The 21,561-nt window shown below is 35.3% G+C and overlaps 1 protein-coding gene across 1 annotated transcript in view; it reads left to right on the forward strand.

Annotated features, from left to right (window-relative positions):
- The window catches only part of LOC123663895 (histone-lysine N-methyltransferase trithorax), a 33,647-nt gene extending 20,241 nt beyond the window's left edge, over positions 1–13,406 (forward strand). The window contains exons 9-13 of the mRNA XM_045598542.1: positions 396–9,986; positions 10,060–10,283; positions 10,408–10,535; positions 11,982–12,172; positions 13,193–13,406. Coding sequence (XP_045454498.1) covers positions 396–9,986; positions 10,060–10,283; positions 10,408–10,535; positions 11,982–12,172; positions 13,193–13,366 — 10,308 coding nt within the window. The 3' untranslated portion in view covers positions 13,367–13,406. The remainder of the gene's footprint in view (positions 1–395; positions 9,987–10,059; positions 10,284–10,407; positions 10,536–11,981; positions 12,173–13,192) is intronic.
- Positions 13,407–21,561: the final 8,155 nt, after the last annotated feature.

A 21,561-nucleotide genomic window follows, 5' to 3' on the forward strand; every position in this document is an offset into this window, starting at 1 on the left:
CTGGTGGGGATGGTGGATAAACCGACCGGTCAGGTGGTGGTGCCGGTCGGCGGGGTTGGCTGGCGGCCCGCATGCTGCCACGTCCAGCGCCAGCTCCAGACGCGCCCTGGCGTCCCCCAGACAGCGGCTCTATGCGCCTTTCTAAATCATCCTCCACAATTGTATTTTTTTTTTTTTTGAGTGCTAATATATTCACTTGGAGAGGCACTCACGCTCTCCAAGGAGGCTGCACCGGTGTTATGCAGCTTTTGTTGCCCTTAGTCGCCTTTTACGACACCCTAGGCGTAGGAAGGGTTGGTCCTATTCTACTCTGCCGGGAACCACACGGCTTTTATTGTTATTATTATTATTATATTATTCTTTTGCTAATATATATTTTTTATAATTTATTACAGATGATGGAGTGTGGCTGGTGTGCAAGATGGGTCCATGCTAGTTGTGAAGGCTTATCTGGTGAGGGCTATCAACTGTTGTCTGCATTACCGCCATCTATTGAGTATATTTGTTGTAAGTGTATGCCTACGGATCCACCATGGAGAAAAATGCTTACTGAACATCTAAAAGGAAGATTATTACATCTACTTAAATTACTAGCAAAAAATAAAAAAGCGTGTGCACTACTAAAGCTAACACCTCACAAAAATACACCAGTGCCCAACAAGCCTTATAGACTGATGTCTCCACAGGCTATAAGAAAACTTCACTTTGATAACAATGATGAGTCCATGAAGAATACAACAGAAACGAAAGTATACAGGAATACTGCCAGAGGACGACGTTGTAACAATTTTGGACAAAACAAAAGTGACGAACTTATCACTTCAGAAATGTGGCATTGTTCATCCTTATTGCCTGATGTTGAAATGGAGAAGGAAGAGATTCCTCATACTTCCCATAAAGTTGTAAATCTTCAAGAACCTTTAATGCAAAATAAAGAAATATGCTTTTCTACGGGTCTATACAGCAACAAAGCTGAATTTGATACACCTTGCGTGGAGGTTCACGAAAATTATCCTCCTCAAAGTAAAACAGAAAAAGCCACAACCATGTTGCCAACAACATTACACGATGAAAAGTATGAGCCCATTTCAGATGATGATGAGCCGACTAAAGATTTTCCTCAAGCTCGTAGTGAACAAGATCTAAGTCCAGCTATTATTAGACAATCAAAAATAGCTATGGATGACAGCACAATGGAAGACTTAAACAGATTAATCTCACCATCATTATTGGATATAAAGAAAAGAGTGAACAGTGATGAATACATTTCTCTAAAAGATTTTAATCATGACATGAAAGATGTCATTGAAAGAACAGCAAGTGTTGATCTACAAACAATTTATAAAGATTTATTCACTGAAACATTTCCCTGGTTTGATTGTGAACATAATTGTTTACAACCAAATTTAGAAGTTGAAGGAGAACAGGAAGACTCAGATTCTTTAAAAGACATTGAAATGACTGATACTAAGGGAATAAAAGCTACTATCCATGTTGGGCGACCTCTTGATCAAATAGTGCCTAAACTTGAATCCAGTGGGCAAAAAGTGGAAGAAGAATTACTTGAATTTTATCCTATGGTTGACTCAAGAATTTGTATTTTGTGCAAAACAACTGGTGATGGTCTACCGTTTATGGAAGGGCGACTATTATATTGCGGACAAAACGACTGGATTCATGCAAATTGCGCATTATGGTCTGCTGAAGTCTTTGAAGAAATTGATGGTTCACTACAAAATGTGCACTCGGCAATATCTAGAGGGAAAATGATAAAATGCGCAGAATGTGAAGTTAAAGGTGCAAGTGTCGGATGTTGCGCCAAAAATTGTAGTGAAACTTATCACTATGCCTGTGCAAGGAAAGCCAGCTGTGCATTTTTGGATGACAAAAGAGTATTTTGTCCAGCTCATGGAAAAGATGTGCCAAAAAAGAGCTTGCAAAAGGATGCAGATTTTGAATTAACAAGACCGGTTTATGTAGAATTGGATAAAAAGAAGAAAAGATACAGTGAAATTAATAAAGTACAATTTCTTATGGGATCATTGACTGTACACAGTCTGGGAAAAATTGTACCCTCAGTCTCAGACTATGAAGAGTTTTTGATGCCTGTTGATTTTTCATGCAGTCGACTTTTTTGGTCATGTAAGAAACCTTCTAAAATTGTGAGATATACCATAAAAACGAAGCTAATATTGGCTGAACCAATGCCTGGATTTGATTTTGGTGTTAATATCACTGTTAATCATAGCATGGATGTTCAAATTGTAGAACGTGTCATGGCCGAAATTGGAGCATGGCATGAAAGCTTAGAAACAGGTACTAGCAAAAGTGTTTTTATGTTCAAAAATGATAAGTCACCAATTAAATTCGGAAATACAGTTACATTAGAAGATTTAGCAGTAAAACAAGTTGTAGAATATTTACTAGATAATGTTTGTAAACAAGAGCAAGATGAGGAAGAACCTCAAAATACAGCAGATCTTTTCCCTCCTGAAGTAAAAGATGCAATATTTGAAGATCTAAATCATGACCTTTTAGATGGTATATCTATGCAAGATATTTTTCCGAAGTTGATGTCGTACGAAGATCTTGTCGCAATGGATCTCAAAAATGAGTTTATTGGAGCCATAAGTCAGTCAGATGATAAATCGGATTCACGTTCGAGTGATTTTATTGACGAATTCTTTAATGCACGCTTAGAATCGAGTAATAAAGAACTAAAAAGAAGTAAATCAGAGATGTTGTTGCAAAATCACAGTTTAAAGACATTAACCACTGGCCGAGGACAACAAAGATCTACTAGTTTGACTTGGAATAATAAATTTGACACAAGTTTATTATCATCCACAATAAAAAGATGTAAAATGGGGAAATCAACAACTGTAACTGAAAAATTTAGTCCAATTCAGAGATCGACAGAAAATTCTTTGGAGACAATTAAAGAAATAGATAGAAGCAATGATAAAAAGACAAAAGTTGAAACTAGTACTGGATCTGAAGTATGTCATGACACACCCCATACTTCGGGCATTAATTATTGTACAACATCACCCAAACAAAAAGAAGAGACTAGTACAGAAACTAAGAATAACAAATCAGAGGGTTATTACACAGACGTTATAGATTTTTACACAAAAATACAATGCAGTCCTATTTCCCAGTTAGATGGTGCTGCTGATTGGTCTGGTTCTGAAAGTAGTTGCAGTTCACGACCTGGGAGTCCACAAGATGATTTCACACCTATTCAACAGCTTGATGGAGCTGAAGATAATCACCCAGGAAATGATAATGTAATGAAAAATCATACAAGTCAATTTTTGTACAGAGCAAGTGGCACTGAAAGTACTTACACTGTTACTATTGCTGGTAATTCAATAAGTGGGCAACCAGAATTGGTTATGCGACCGCTTGATGATACTTCAGGGTCAGCGGGGCAAATGGAACAGTTAGTAAGATGTGATAGATGCCAATGCACATATAGAAATAAAGAATCTTATGACAGGCATATGCCATCTTGCGATATGATGTCTACTAGCGAAAGTGAAAGTGAAAATCCAAAGTCACCTGAAAATAGAACATTAACAACTCTACAAAATGCTTTCCAAGGAGGATTTGCTCAGCCTATGATTATACACGCAGGTGTTGTTAGTGGCACTGAAAATACTGTAAAAGCTGAAGGAATATCTGCAAGAAGAACTTCAATTAATACAAGACAAATTACAATTAATGGCACAATAGTGGAAACACCTTCTCCAGGTCCAGCTAATGAAATGACCATGACAATAACGGAACAAATGAAATCAGGTACTGTAATATTTGATCAGAGTAAAACAACTAATGTACAAGTATCGACAAATCAACAAGTTTTATCATCACCTCAAATAGTTGTAACCCCCCAAATGCTACTACCTCCTAAAACTAGTTCAGCTGGAGGACAAAAAATAATGGCACCACAAATAATTGCGCAACCAGGCATCTTACCATATAATATTTGTGTTAAGCCAGGAACAGCCAATACTAATATGCAACAAATCCAAAGCAATGCAGATATGGCTCAATTATTATCGGGATCAGGTGGAATTCAAGTTTTATCATCAAACTCTAATCAAGTACTTACTATACCTACTAATCAATCTGGAAACATGACACCAATAATTCAAGGTAAAAATCAAGTTGCGAATTTCCCAAATATGGCTAGTGCCACTTCTATTACCCTACCAGTAAACTCAATACAAGGAATGCCAAATACTTCTATTATTCAAAATATTCAACCAATGATTCGACCACAAATTCAAGGAAACCCTACAATAGTTGTACCTGCTATGACTGCTCAAAGGCTTACCTCACCAAATGCTCAAAAGCAGCAAATAATACTTCCAAGTACTCCTCAAAAATCACCTAAAAAGCAACCAGCACCAGTGCAACCAAAACCTATTTTCCAAGCCACAAATCGAGGGAGGGGTAGACCAATTCCTAAACCAACAACAATAAAAAGACATACAAAGTTGGAAAAAACTTTTACAACTATTAATCAGGCTCCTCTTGGTCCTGGAAATACGGTTATACAGTTACAAACTAATAATCAAACTGGTCAGCCTTCGATTATCGTACAACCTGTTGCAAATCAAAATATTATGTCAGCATATGTTGAGGCTTTATCGCAACAACAAAATCAAAATATGCAATACATTGCAACAATCGCACCTCAAGGAGATTTCAAAACGGGGCCCACACAATTTATTTCGCAAAGCGGTCTTGTACCTCAAACATTTCAAATACAACAAACAGAATCTGGGGGATTAGTAGCAGTTCCTAGTGGAGGGATACCAGTACTTTTATCACAAGGAAATGTCGGTATTCTTCCACAAGCAATTCAACAAGGAGCAACTATATTACCTCAAGGAGCAATTCAAACTCAAGGTATTATATCACAAGGTCCAAATGGTCCGACTATTCTACCTCAAGCAATTCATACACAGAATGGTACTACTATTATACCACAAGGAACCATTCAAGGTTTGACACCTGGTAATATAACATCTCAAACAGCAACTCTAATACCAAATAGTACATTGCAAACAGCTGGGGCTACAGTGGTGCCACAAAGTGGAATTGGAAATGGACAAACAACAATAATTCCTAACACATTGTCTTCACAAGGTAACACTTTGATATCTTCTGGTCCCGGTACGACGATTCTACCCCAAGGTACAATATTACCTCAATTTTGCAATGACCAGGTCCTCTTGGGATCAACGCCAACATTAGAAATGGTAACGGATCCATCTGGTTGTATGTATTTAACAACAACACAACCAGTGTACTATGGTTTGGAAACAATTGTTCAAAATACAGTTATGTCATCTCAACAGTTTGTGTCTACAGCAATGCAAGGTGTCCTTGCCCAGAATAGTAGTTTTTCTGCAACAACTACACAAGTTTTCCAAGCAAGTAAAATAGAACCGATTGTAGAGGTCCCTACTGGATATGTCGTTGTTAATAATGTCGGTGACACTGTTGTCACACAATCTTCTAACCAAGCTCCTAATGTCGTAACTGCTCATTCGGTGCAATCATCTCCGCCGGCTTTGAAAAATGTTAAAACTACAGTACCTAACTTAACATTACAGCCATTACCAGATAAACAATCGAACAATAATCGCCAAACTCCAAAAGTAATACAGATGAGTTCATCTCCTTTAACGATTGGATCCCAACCAGGAGGAATTGTACCTGGAAAACCAAATATGAATCCAATAACATCACAAATACATGGTTTGACTTTGTCAAATACCCAAAATCTTCAGAGAGTTAATATTTCGAAACCTAACATTGTTTCTATGTCACCAAATGCAACTCTTGTATCATCAACAGGGCAACCCTTAATGGCAATTTCTCAGTCCATCCCTAATACGAACACGGCGAATTCGTTTTCTATACAATCACTTCCATTGTCACAACCTATTGTTTCAAGTTCAATAGCACCGACAAATAAAAATAATACAATAAAAGTAGAAAATTCGCATGTAATAGAAATAAGTGGAAATTTGCATGAAAGTTCAAACTGTACAAGTTTACCTACAATAAGCGTGGCGCAAAGTATTAAATCACCAACACCTTGGAGGCAACCTGAAAATAAACTTGAATTGCATAACATTGGAATGAAGCAAAACTCTAATCAAAACCACTCAATGAATATTCAAAATAACATAGTTAGTGGCAGACAAATGTCACACAATGACTCTGGAAAAGAAAACCAAAATTGCATACTCTCGATGAGTAATGCTGGAAATTGTATGTCAAATAATATGCACTCACATCAATTTGAATCTAATATCAATACTAGTCATCACTCCTCAGTACATTCTACTTCAAATAACATGATTCAAATAACGGCCGGGAACATTTATCCACCTTCACCGGCTATTAATAGCAATTTTGATGCTGATACAACATTAAAATTGAGTAAGATTAATACACTTTCAAAGGCAGAGGGAGGACATTTAAATTTTTCTCAAGAATTAATGACATCACATTCACAGCAACATGCTCAAAATGACAAAAGTTTCCAAAATATCGGATCCAGTGATAATAAACAGAATAGTGAAATGCAAAATCAAATTAATATACATAAGCTGAGCAGCTGTCAAGTACAAGGAAATGTGAACAACTCACCATCAATAAGCATCATACCTCCTAATATGATACGACCACAGATGCAAAATAATCAAAACTTAATACCAGTGCCTAATAATAATCAAATGTGTTCCATAGCGAATAGTTCTTCACATGGGCAAGTTCAATTTATGAATTCTGTTAATACTTCAATGCAAAATGTTAATATGTCGTGCCAAGAAATTGTAAACAATAGACCAAATATGTCGGTGTCGAGTGGGAACAACCAACAGCACGATATGTCTAATGCTTCGTCAAATCTTGCACATGGCAACATGCAGATAATGACTCATGAAAATAATCAAATGTCATCAAATCAAATACACATAATGAATGGACAGATTCAACATAGCCGTCATGTAGAAAATAGCAGCCAAATGCAGCAATTAAATCAAGGAACATCTAATAGACAATTTCACGATAACCACATGAGTGCTCAACAAAGTCATAACCAATCTAATATGCTTTCTAACCGAAGTACACCCGACAACAGTAACATGCTAAATCAAAACAATAACATGCATAACATGGCAAATAATCATTCTGCAAATCGTAACGACCTGGGAGACTTAAATCACATGCATTTAAATCAGTCAATATCTAACATGAGTAATATGCAGAACAATAGAATGATATTAGATAATATACAGTCGCATGCAATGAATACACCAAACCATCAAATTCACACTAACAATAGGTCTATGGAGTCTCTTCATAATCAGCAAATTCACTCTATGCAGCATATGAATCACCATGTTAGTGGTAACAACAATCGATCCCAAATAGACAACAATATGCATATGAATCAACAAATGACTATGCAACAAAATAGACAAATGGATGATATTGTACACCATCACCAACATCAGATGTCTAATATAATGCAGTTACAGAATAATAGGCCACATATTGACAATAATCTGCTAGGAATGCATCAACATGTATCAAACCAAATGCACAACAGGCAACAGCTAGATAATAACATGCATATGCACCATATGACAAATAATAACGTCAATATGGGGCTTGGAAATCAGTTAGATAATACTTCGTCTATATCAAATATACATAATAATAGACATGATAATAACTCAATGGGAATGCAAAATATTAACACAATGAATCAGATGCAAAATAACAGGAATTTAATGGAACACAGCAACCTAATGCAGCATCAAATGAATAATATTAATTCAATTAATAATATGAATATGCACAACAATCTTAATACTACTATGCAAATATCTAGTTCCAACCATCAATCTATAAATAATTCTTTAATGCATATGCCTAACATTCCTGATATTAAAAACGAAATTCAAAATTCATGCAGTGGTAGTTGTTCAAATACCAGCAATCAGTTTGCTAATAATCAATCATTTGAAATGTGCACAAATTTAAATTCAAGTAACAATATGATCATAGGAAATGGTTCAAATATCATGCACGGTATGAACATGAATAATACCAACATTTCAAATAATATGATGATGAATAATGTTAACAACAATTCTATCTACGGAACAAATAATCAGAACAATATGTCAAACCATGACATGTTGATGAGTTGCAATAATTCTGTCGATCATAATGTGGCAAATCTTATGCCTAGCAACTCTTCTCACATGATGATTAATAATTCGCAGGCGCATGGAAGTAATAATCAAAACCAGATTATAAGTAGTCAAGTACCAAATAATTCACAAATAAATATAAACAGTTGCAGCTTAAATCCTAATAATCCGACACAAACCTCCATGTCAAATATTGAAAATCAGATAAATAGAACAAATATAGCAGTTACTGATCAATCCAAGTTTGGTCAAGATTCTGTCCGAGGAAAGAACATCATGGGACCACCGGCTACTCCTAATATTCCAATAGCCAATTTATCTAACAATGATTGTTCTAAAGCCAACATAGTTAGTAATGAACAGAAACAAAATCATACAATATCAGTGAGTAACCAAATAGGGTTTATGCAAATGAATCCTCCAAATACAAACAGAGTTATTAATCTTCCAGAAAGAAACAGATTGAATAATACAAATCATGAAAATAATATGAGTTCTCATATATCTCAACATCATAATATTCGCGTTGTTACAAATAACAGTGGTAATAATGTTGCTGGCATTAATGATCCTTTGACTTATCAACAAAAGAGTGAAAGTAGTACTATGATAAATGTTCCATTCCAAGCGATACCGAATAGTGCGCCTATGAATATAAACGTTAATTCTAGTAATAATACAGTAAACATAACAGTGCAAAATAATCTGGTTGATCCAAAAATTGCTTCAAAAACTGCAGCGGATTTAAATTTTCCTTTACAATCAAATTCAAATTTACTGCAAAATCAAAATAGTAATAATAATATGATCTGCATACCGGTACAAAATAGCACTATTAATTTGCCTACTCAAAATAGTTCTAGCATAACTCTACCAAAAGCACCGCCTACTCAGCAGTCTGGAATACCGACTAATGTTGTGAACCCAATGTCGATGCGACCAATGAACCGCGTTTTGCCTTTACATAGAGATAGTCAAAGTAAATTATCTAAGACATCAGGCTCTAAAACCCCTGCAGTTCCGAAGCAAAGAGTTGTTAGCAATGATATGCCGGATTTGAATATAAAAGAAGAAAATGTTGATAGTGACCTTGAAAAGGCAATTGAAGAATCGAAAAGAATGATGGAATTAGAAAAAACTAAGAGAGAAAAGGAAGAAAGAGATGCATCGCGAGCATTACAATTATCCAATCAAATGGAACAGCCAAACACTAGTTCTGCTTCTACGTCTGTTCCAGTGACACGAAATACGGATCCTGTTGAAACGATTCCTAAAATGACATCGCTTCCCAGCCTGGATGTTGAACCTGAACTTCCGAAAGTTTTATCTGAAAAGGACACTAATAAAACAGTAGTAACTCCTAAACTCGCTGCGTCAAAGGTATTAAAGCGTCCTTTATTAGATAAAAAACTGGATACAGATATTGTAATAACTAAAAAACAAAATAAAGTTTTGAAAGGACAAGAAAATAAGCTATCACAACCTAAGCAAAATCCTGAGCCTCCTAAAGATGATGGTCCTAAACTCATATACGAAGTATCTTCAGAAGATGGATTTAATTACTCTTCGTCATCTTTAACTGATCTTTGGGCAAAAGTAATAGAAGCTGTACAAAGTGCAAGAAAGCAATCCGGACTACCACTGATTCAATACAATTTACCATCCTCCCCGTCTGGAGCCCATCTACTGGGATTAAATAATAACGCCTTGAGATATCTAATCGAACAGCTGCCAGGTGTAAGTATTTATATCATTTAATTTAATCATTACTCTAAAATATTCTCTTCTAAATTTTATATTGTGTTTACAGGCAAATCGCTGCACCAAATACAAGATACGACAAGGCCGTCTACTTAATAGTTGGGATAATGATTTAGATCTAAGCGAAGGTTTTAAAGAAAGTCCCTGGGGAAGCGCACGAACTGGACCCGTCGCTAGAAAGCAAAACCATGATATGTTTAGCTGGATGGCTTCTCCATTCAGAGAAGAACCTCCTCCTTTCGGTGGACAAGAAGGAGAGAGCAGTATTTCAAGGTAAACATAATATTATTTTGTCGTATTATTTTAATTACGAATAGTATTTATTTAAAAAATTATATCAGTTATTTCCAAAATAAATTGTTTAGTATTATGATATTTATTGATTGATATTTTTCAGACGACTAGCGACCTTACCTCCAGCCATGAGATTCAGGCAGCTAAAAGAGACTTCGAAAGTATCTGTAGGCGTATACAGGTCGCACATACATGGACGTGGCTTATTTTGTAAAAGAGACATCGAAGAAGGTATAGTAAAACAACTAGCTGTTGCGACTTTGTTCTTACTTCGAATAAATTAAAAAAGTACTCTGTAAAGAATACATATTATACGAGGGGCGGCTGAAAAGTTCTGATCCTAGGGCATTATGAGTCTAGATAAAAATCTAAATAAAATTTATTTTTCAATCCCCCTGGACTTCAATGCACCTTTGACATCTTTTATAGAGGGCTTGTATCCCTGATAAAAACTGACCCGCGTCTTTGGCTAGAAAATGTTCATTAACGGCCACCTTCATCTCTTCATCATCCCCAAATCTTCGTCGCCGTAAGTCTTTTTTCAAATTTTTAAATAAAAAATAATCGCTAGGTGCCAGATCTGGACTATAGGGAGGGTGATTTACTTCATCGAAGCCAGTTTCTCGCAAGGCTTGCCTCGCAATGCGCGCCGTGTGAACCGGTGCGTTGTCTTGCAAAAACAAAATTCCTTTGCTGATTTTACCTCTTCTTTTTTCGACAATGGCTTCGCGAACTTTTTTTAAAAGCCCAGCATAATACTCTGCATTCATTGTAGTTTTTTTTTTGAAAGGTAATCTATGAGCAAAACTCCTTCGCAATCCCAAAAAAGGGTGGCCATGAGTTTGGAAGCCGATTTTTCCACCTTGAACTTCTTCGGCGGTCTTTCCCCCTTCTCTATCCACTGCATTGACTCCTGTTTTGATTCTGGGTCATATTGTCGGATCCACGTTTTATCAACGGTGACAATACGGGTGCAAATTTCTTCCAAATTATCCTTGCACAAGTCTAAAAACTCTTCAGAGGTTTCAACGCGCTGCTGCTTGTCAAGTGGCGTGAGCATTTTTGGCACCCAACGCGCACTGACTTTATTCATATGCAAATGATTGTGCATAATATCTCCAACTCGTTCCTTACTAAAGCCAAGCTCTTCTGCTATCTGCCACAATTTTATTCGGTGATCGTCCAGTACATATTTTTTTTTTACTTTTTCGATGTTTTCATCGTTGACTGCGGTGTTCGGCCGACCCGAGCGGGGGTCATCTTCCAGAGTCTCTCTGCCTTGTTGGAATAGGCGTGTCCATCGTTTAACCGTGGCTGACAACGGTCCAGATTCTCCGTATACACTAGAAGTTTCTTCAAAAATTTATTTTGCTGTTTTCCCCTTTTTAACGAGGAATTTGATGACGGCGCGATGCTCAAACTTCGTTAAGTGCAGTGATGACTCAGACATGGTGATGCTTACGGTTCAATTACTCAAAGCGTAATGAAGCTAATGACGTGAAACTTCGCTTATATAGTGGGTAGATGTCGTTCAAATAGTGACCCACCGGATAAGTAAATAGTACGACTGCAAGTACCCTAGGCTCAGAACTTTTCAGCCGCCCCTCGTAGTACGAAATGGGTCAAAAACTTAATATTAACAGATTCATATTTAATAGATTATGAACTAAATTGCAGGTGATATGGTAATCGAGTACGCTGGCGAAGTGATTCGAGCAGTTCTAGCTGACCAACGAGAGAAAAAATACGAGGCGATGAGCGGTCGACGTGGTGTCGGTGGTTGCTACATGTTTCGCATTGACGATAACCTTGTCGTCGACGCCACTCTTAAAGGCAACGCGGCCAGATTTATCAACCACTCATGTGATGTAAGCATTTTATTTGTATTAAATTGAGGTAGGGCACAACAAAATATCCTGCTCAAAAGCTGTAACAGTCCGACTTGGGATGTACTTCGACCTTGCAGATGATCACTTAGAAAGAAGAGCTAAATAATACTGCTCTCAAGGATTATTGTGTTTCTGTGGTGAGTAAGGTGAGGTAGAGAGTAGGATTGGCGCTTGCGATGCTCCTGGTGCCGCAGGCATCTATCGGCTACGGTAACAGCTTACGTTTAGGTGGGCTCAAACATAATCAAAAAAAAATCTATATTCGCTTCGCAAATAGGCTTCATAAGCACCTTCGAATCGTCAATGTACAAATTAAAATTTATTTTTAAAAATGAAGCTACCATCAGTTCGGAATGCAGATTCTGCAGAGAAGATCCGTCAAGAAACTGCATTAACTATAATATAACTCTTATTTTTTTTTTATAGTATAAACTGTGTTTTTATACAAATTTCGTAATATATTGCATGAACTGCAGCATCACTAAGTCCACACATCTTTATCACATATGTAATCCTGCACCGAATAATAAGATTTAATTATTAATTGCTATGTGGTTACGGCACTAAGAATATAGCCACCCCCTCTCTTCCCGTGGGTGTCGTAGGAGGCGATTAAGGGATGACACAGTTCCACTACCACCTTGGAACTTAAAAAGCCGACCGATGGTGGGATAACCAGCCAACTGCTGGCTTTGAAATACATAGGCCGAAGACGGGCAGTAGCGTTTTCGGTGCGACAAAGCCAGCCCTGCGATCACCAACCCGCTTGCCCAGCGTGACTATGGGCAAAACACATGAGTTCCATTTTTGGCGCGCAGTTTGTGTCCAGCAGTGGACTGCGATAGGGTGAAGTGATGAAAATTTTAAATTAATTTCTACAAATTGTCCCTCGGTTTTATAATTTAATTATAAAATGTAAATTTAGTTTCAATTAAAACAAGCTTTGTTATAATTTATTTTTTTGTCTCAGATTTTAAAAATGTTTGTGTATTTTTGTAGCCTAACTGTTACTCCCGTGTCGTCGACATACATGGCCACAAGCACATACTGATATTCGCTCTTCGTCGAATCACTGTAGGTGAAGAGTTGACCTATGACTATAAGTTTCCTTTTGAAGAAGTTAAAATACCCTGCACTTGTGGAGCAAAGAAGTGCCGAAAATATTTGAATTGAAGAAACAATATCCTATCATCAGTGAGTGATTTGATTGAGTCAATTATATGGGTCGTATCGAGTGTGGTGCAAGTAACGAATATACATTATTTTGACGTAATAAATACCATGATTATAGTGTTGACTGTAAAATGTTAACTAAGTAAAACATGTGTATGTTTCGGCTTAATTACTGCATAGCATAATTAATACATAAGTACATTATTAATTTAGACATAATTTTAGAAAAAGTAGTTGATGTTGATAGGTGAAAAAATATGTTTTTACAACAACATTTGTAACTGTCTCAATTCTGAATGCAGAGGTGTGGAGTGGAATACTGGGTTAGCACAATTTTATATGTACAATTTTGTATGTATATAAGGCAATATGTCCAGAATACATATCGTATATTCCCACCTTTTGACATACTTTGTGCCATCAGAAGAATGGACAAATAAATATCATCTTGAATCTTGTTATGATCTCTGTTCGAATCTACCCAGTGTTTTGAATTGTTGGATAGTATATTACATTGGTTTACATACTTTTACGTATAGTTAGATATTTCTTATTTTGTGATAAGTTTTTATACATTATGTAAATATTTTTATGTTTAATGTTTTCTTAGTTAGATGTATCAGTTCAAAAATATCTAATGGCTCGAGTGTATTACAAATATGTCTACACTCACTTTGATGTGATATGTGTTCACCCAAATCGGGGTAAATGTATGGTTAGTGGTAGTATATTTGTTCCTCTTGTTCTTATTTTCTTGACTTGTGATCAGTTAAGTCTCGACTAACATAGCATATTTGTACATATTTGATGGAATTAGACATTATGACGTAAGTACATTCGAATGAAGGGTAGCAAAGTTATGAGTACAATGTTACTTTTTTTAGTTATTTTAATAATTACTGTATAGAACATTTGTAAATAAGAGAAATTATCTGTCATAATAATATGGTTAAGCGATAAATCGTTTTATTATAGTCATAGCAGTAGGATGTACTTTAAAGAACATAACATAACATGTAAATAATAAGTTATTGGTGTGTGGGCTGGCTCGGAGGTTGTGGTGTACGGTCAGAAGGACGAAACTACACACGCGGTTGCTGTAAAACTTCTAGCCAAGGGTTTAACATGAAAATGCACATTTTTAGCTTTAATATTTTGTCAGCACAGCTTGAGTTGAAATTTATTGTTTAATACGAATTTTATTTTTAATTACATTATTGTGTATGTTTGTAACTTAAAAGAATCTTTATAATTTGAAGCATCACATCGTCATCACATGAAAATATTAATCCCAGTGGTAATTCAAAATTTTACAAATTTAGTAATAGAGCTAGATGCAGGAATAATACAGCAATAGTTTTACTACTACAGTTACTGCATCTATCAAGCAGTATTAACGTATTCTATAAAATAAAACCAATATAATAAAAATACAATAGTTTTAGTAATACAGAGTTTGTACAGCAACAAATGCACCGATTATTTTTATTTATATTTTACCGTAGGTTACAAAACAATACAGTTTATTTCTTACTACTACTACCGCGCTTAATCGCTCGCTACTGACTCGCTAGGCTACCATTACGTCATTTTGACGGACATTTCAATCAAGGTGCACACATTAAAGTAAACTATTCATAAATCTGTACTTGTAATTTTTTACGGCTCCTTTTCATGCTATCCAGTTTCCGTCTGATCTATAGCTTTATCACAAAAGTGTGGTACGATATTCTAAGCCTTATTTTTTACGTTTCGGAAAATATGGTATTTATATATTGTTTTAATTTATTATGCACTCTCATTTTAAACTCAAAAATATGTGGACTAGTCTTTAGAAATTAATTTTTTTTATATAGCCATACCATCAATTATACTTTCCTTAGATATTATCAATACATATTACATTTTGAACAATAATAGTAGAAGTTGTACATCGAGTAATGATAATAAACGTCAAAGTACAGGTAATTTTATGAAATTAATTATTAACATCTATTTTAACATAAGTTTTTATTCGAATAATATTGTTTTTTTTTATTTCATATTTGTACCTTTTCTGTATTTGTAAAGTTTTATCTCTTGACCCAAACATTTTTAAGTTTTGAATGATAAATTTTATTTGTAATGCATTTCAGATTTAATTTTTGAATTGTATTAGATGTGATTATGCTTTAAAAATTGAGCGCATATGCATTTTATTAGTCCTGTAAACAAATATAAATTAATTAAAAAGACCAAAATCACTAAGTGATAAATGAATCAATTTTGTTAATTATATTAAGTAAAATGTCTGCTCTTGATATTATTTTATGTTAAAAATAATGCTTTTATTTTTAATGTACACATGCCATTTTGCCTAATGTTATTATAAATTATATTATATTGCTTTAAAAGCACCAATTTTACAATGCATAGTTCTATGTCCAGTCTATACATTTTATTACTTTATTTATTTCTATCATTATTTTGTATTGTGGTAAATTTTACCAAAAATAAAAATACTAAAATGTGCTTTATTTTATTGTTTTATTATCTTTGTCTAACCATAACAATTAAAAAATAATAATTAAGCGTTTTAAAATAACGTCTTAATGAGTTTGATATATTTGTAGACTAAAGCTATAAAGCGGTAAAAAAAATTCGCGGGAAAATTTTAAATCAACTTACTCGAATCTGAAAATTCCTTTAGTAATAAATACTACATTGTCTCTAGATTTTATAGGTTATATTTTATTCTGAGAAAAGAAAACCGTCCAGTGGCGTAGTGAGGGGCGCAAGGGAGGGCATCATGCCGCGGGCGCTACTCACAAAGGGGTGCTAAATCGTCCGCAAAACAAAAAATTGCTGTATATATAATATATGGGCTTTGAACGGGGGGGGGGGGGGGGGCGTTGAATCGGGGCTAAAAAGGAATTGTGCCCCGGGTGCGAGTTAGCTCGCTACGTGCGTCACTGAAACCGACCAACAATAAATCATAATTTTACCATACACAATTTTACATATTTTTACATCTAGCCAGAGAAATCGGTTTTCGAGCGTTCCATAATAATAAAAAAGTACTCGGAGATCTTAAGAAAAGTCCGCAGTGACTTACATATGAACAATATATTTGTCTAAACTTTGAAGAGATTCCCCGGAAAAAAGTCTCGTAAAACTCATAAAACATAAATCTGACGCCGCGTTAGCGCAACGGTTACAGCCATGGATTGTACCTGTTGCGTTGGCGGTTGCGGGTTCGATCCCCGCACATGACCAACATTTGTATTGGCCATAAAGGTTTTTGCTGTGGTCTGGGTGTTTGTGTAGTCTTTGTGGGTCTTCCAGCGTGCCTCGGAGAGCACGTTAAGGACGCTATCACATTTTTCTACAAATATCAGTGTTTTTCACGTACCATTTTAATTAATTAGGAGTCACCCTGAGAGGATATCTTGGTTTCAAATGAAAGATAATATCTTCATCTCCGAGTGAGACCATAAAAATTCTATAGCCCCATACAAACTTTTTACACAAATACAGTTTAACCATCACAGAAATCGCAAAAAATTAAAAAAAGACGGGTCTGAATTGGAACCATTATAGCCTAAATACACTGCACTAAGAAAAATAACTACACTAAGAAATTGTTGCTTATTTAGTCCTCTATGCGTAGCGCTACATATTTTATATAAAAATAAATAATATTTCCATTTATGAGAAAAATAAGAAACGCTCTCAAATTTCTTCATACATTTTTTACAAGTGAACCATCGTCGTTCGTCATTCCGCGCCGAAACGCGCTCATGGAAGTACGGCTGTATCGCTTCAGCGCAAGTAATAATTACGTAAAAAATGAGTTTTTTGTGTGTACTGTGCTTGGACGAAATTGATACTTCACAATCGATTGTCTTTGCTATGCATCTGGTTTATATATAATAATCAATAATAATAAGTAATCTTTACAATTTGTCTTCTTTTCAACCGACTTCAAAAAAAGGAGGAGGTTACTCAATTCGACCGTATATATATATATTTTTGTTTATGTATGTTCGGGGATAACTTCTTCGTTTATGAACCGATTTTGATAATTCTTTTTTTGTTGGAAAGGAGATATTCATAGTTTGGTACCATGATAAAGAAACCAGGATCTGATGATGGGATCCCAGAGAAATTGAGCGAAACTTTCAAAAATCGTAAGGGTGACTAGTAATTTTAATCATGTTTTCATTAAGCACTATAAAGCACTACTATTTAATAAAGGTCTGGAGTCGATCTGATGATGGAGAAGAAAGATAGTCGAGGGAACTCTTCAACAATTTATAGCAATTACCTGCTGTTTGAACTTAATTCGTTTCTGTTGATGAGAACTTTGCACCTGTATGAGTTATAAGTGCCATTACAGTCTGATGATGGAGACAAAAGTTAGTCGAGGGAACTCTTTAACGATTTATAGCAATTACCTGCTGTTTGAACTTAATTCATTTCTATCGATGAGAACTTTGCACCTATATGAGTTACAAGTGCCATTACAGTCTGATGATGGAGACGAAAGATATTCGAGGAATTACCTGCTGTATGGTCATCTGTGTCACAGGACCAGGTTTGATGATGGAGCCCATAAACACTCGAGGGAATTTCTCAAAAATTTACAGCAGTTACCTTTTGCTGTTTGACGACCGCTTTGATATAATGGTGCATGTGCCGCGTCGGCGGCGCCTAAACACTGACGGTCGCGGGTTCAATTCCCGCTTGGAGTGGATATTTATGTTTATACAAATATTTATTTTCAGTCTAGTTGTTAATCCTTGTGGTTCTCCCAACCTAGCCTCGGAGAACACGCTAGGCTATCAGTCCCGATTGTTATTACGTGCACCTGATAGCGAACTTTACTCATAGTATGTCGACGCGTTAGCGCAGCGATCACAGCACTGGCTGTTGCGCTGGCGTTAGTGGGTTCAATCTCCGCACAGGACAGACATTTGTATTGGCCATATAAGATGTTTGTCATGATCTGGGTGTTTGTGCTTGTGTATTGTGTATGGTACCGGACCCCCGACACAAGAGAAAAAGCATCCTTGTTAGGTCTCACTCACTCACTTCAGCCTATCGCAGTCCACTGCTGGACATAGGCCTCCCCAAGTTCGCGCCACATATCCCGGTCTTCCGCAATCTAGGTCTACCCATCACTAAAAATTGTAAAATAAAATAATTTTTAACAAAAAAAAACCGACTTCTAACAGGAAACTAAAAAGTGAAAAATAAACTTACTTAGTACACAGTAATTCGTATTTTGATTTAGTTAATCAGAAATGATTAAATAGATATTTTATAATATTGAAGAAGTTTCCTGTTTGAAGTCGGTTTTTTTTTGTTAAAAATTATTTTATTTTAAATTTACATTCATCATCATCATCATTGTTCCGTTTGCAGAGTTATAAAATAAATAAATTTCTAAAATAGAAGCAGCCTATGTTACTCCTTATTGCATAAGATATATCCCAGTGAAAGTACCGTCAAAATCGGTCCACCCGTTTCAGAGATTAGCCGGAACATACCGACCGACAGACAGACAAAAATTGGAAAAATGTTATTTTGGTATATGGACCGTGTATACATCCGTATGCATTTAGTAAAAAGCAGTATTTTAATATAACTAAAGGACACTCCAATTTTATTTATTTGTATAGATTGTTTACGTAAAATATGTTATGTTTATATTATTATAATGTTAAAACTATAATAATATAACTTAAAATTGTATGTGATTTTGAATTATAAAAATAAGCGAATTATTATCTATTATATTTTATTGTATAGTACGACGAACGAGTAGTAGATACCCTGACGCCTTAAGACATCGTCATAAACAGAGTAGGGGGGAGGTTCCGTCAATAGTAGGTACTTAGTAACAGTTACCAAGTTCGACTTTAAACTTACAACTAAATTTACTAATCAATACCAGTAAAATTAAAAATTAATACTTTCAAGTACCAAGATTAGTTACGTCGGTACAAAATCGAGCAGATAGCGGTATCAATGTGTGCGTACGCGTAATGTTATTGTGTTGCGATTTAAATACCTAAACTTGAGCGGGTGAAAAATGTGATAGCGTCCTTAAGCCGTCGGTCCCAGTTGTTATCATATACATCTGATAGCGATCGTTACTCGTAGTAGGGAATATATCTGCCAACCCGCATTGGAGCAGCGTGATGGATTAAGCTCTGATCCCTCTCCTACATGGGGAAAGAGGCCAGTAGTGGGATATTACAGGCTGAAGCGTAAAAACTCATAAAACATTGAAAAATGCAGACCAAATTCTCATAACGAGGAATGCGAGGCTATGAGATCTATGAGAAATTGGCCTGCATTTGTCAATGTTTTTATGAGGTTTATGAGATTTTTTTGTATAGGGTCAATCCTATCCTACTAATACTTATAGCGAAAGTTTGCGAGAATGGATACAAATTTGTTAGGTACTCTTTCATCCAAAAATAAACTAATTGCAATGAAATTTAACTAAAGTTACGCAGATAGCATAAGATCTAAAATAACACAGGCTTTTTTTATCCAGACATTCCCACGTAATCGAAAATTACGCGGTTGCATGAAACCACGAGGTGTAAAAGTCATCGTTAAATATTTAAAATAAGGTTAAATATAAATGAGTAACATATTTATTATTATATTTGTAAAGCCAGTGCCCAAATATTGACTATACAATACATGTATTTATTTTCCCAGCGCACCGTACATGTTCCATCTGTGGCTATATCCCAAAAGTATGCGGCCGCTGTGTGTAAACCAGAACCATTTTTTTGGGTCACCGTCATTCTCACTAAAAATAAATTATCTCGTCACTTTTAGTATGTACATACATTATTTAACCAACTTCCAAAAAAGGGGGAGGTTCTCAATTCGACTGTATTTTTTATGTATGTTACTTCAGAACTTTTGACTGGGTGGCCCGATTTCGACAAAAAAAAATTTAATCGAAAGATCATTGAATTTATTTGAGATCTAACAACTACTTTTACTACTACTTTTACGAGTTATAGCTAATAATGCGTTTTTACTTAACAATTTTTTCGTTCACCTACGTTGTATTATACCTAACGCACAACTTTTTACTGGGTATGCCGATTTTGATGATTTTTAACTTAATCGAAAGCTAATATTTATCATGTAGTCACATTTACATTTCATCGAGATCTGATAACAACTTATTGAGTAGTCTTTGATAACGCGTATTCACTTGACTATTTTTTCGTCTACCTACGTTGTATTACTTGTCGATGTAATTGAAGTCGGTTTTTTTTCGTTTTCGAACAAATATAATTATTGAGTAATGAAATAAAACGACACGTAACTTTTAGAAAAATACATCGTTTGAAATAAGGTAAATTTTGTATTACGTTTTAAAACAGAAGTAATTAAAGTTTATTAGCAGTCGAAACATGGTGGAAAAAACAATAGTCGGTTTCCCTAGTCGTATATATGATGTTTACTTCTTCTATGTAAGTCTCTAAAAATCTAATATGAACACGTAACAATTAAGATTTCAATGCATTATATGCGTTATCCATTTCATTGTACAGGGGGTATGAATGAATTAATTGTAAGCCAAAATGACTGGTTTATTAATAATTGCTATTTCGTTAAAAAAAAAATTGAACAAGAGACCATAATTAAAGACAGTAAATAAAATTATCTTACTAATATATTTAAACGGCTTGTTAAGCTTATTAAGCCTCGCCAACGTCTTTTCTGTAATGACTGTTATCCATTGTGGTGCACGAGAATGACTGTACGTGTTCCCACCTAGACAAAATTCAATATTGTCTCTTACGATCTTCTGAACTTCTTCGACGTTGAACGACAGATCCTAAAAATATTTTGTTTACATACATAATTAGTCAGAGAAACAGGGCTTTACATAAAATTTGTTACGCAAAATTTAATTTTTTTGCTCAGTCCCGTGCCACGATGCGTCATAAACTTAATTTTGTAACGTATCATGTACAAATCACGACGATACGGGTTAGCGAAGTGATTACAAAGTCTGATTATTGCGTTAACAGTTGCGAGTTCTTATCATGTTTGCCATAATAATATATCAACACTTGAAATAAAGAACATTGTAAACAATGAAACAATGTTTTCTAACTATACCATCAAAGTGCTGAGGGGAAAAAAGTGTCTTTCAATCTGGGAGCCGTATA

Source organism: Melitaea cinxia, chromosome 21 (assembly GCF_905220565.1).
Source record: "Melitaea cinxia chromosome 21, ilMelCinx1.1, whole genome shotgun sequence".
NCBI lineage: Eukaryota > Metazoa > Arthropoda > Insecta > Lepidoptera > Nymphalidae > Melitaea > Melitaea cinxia.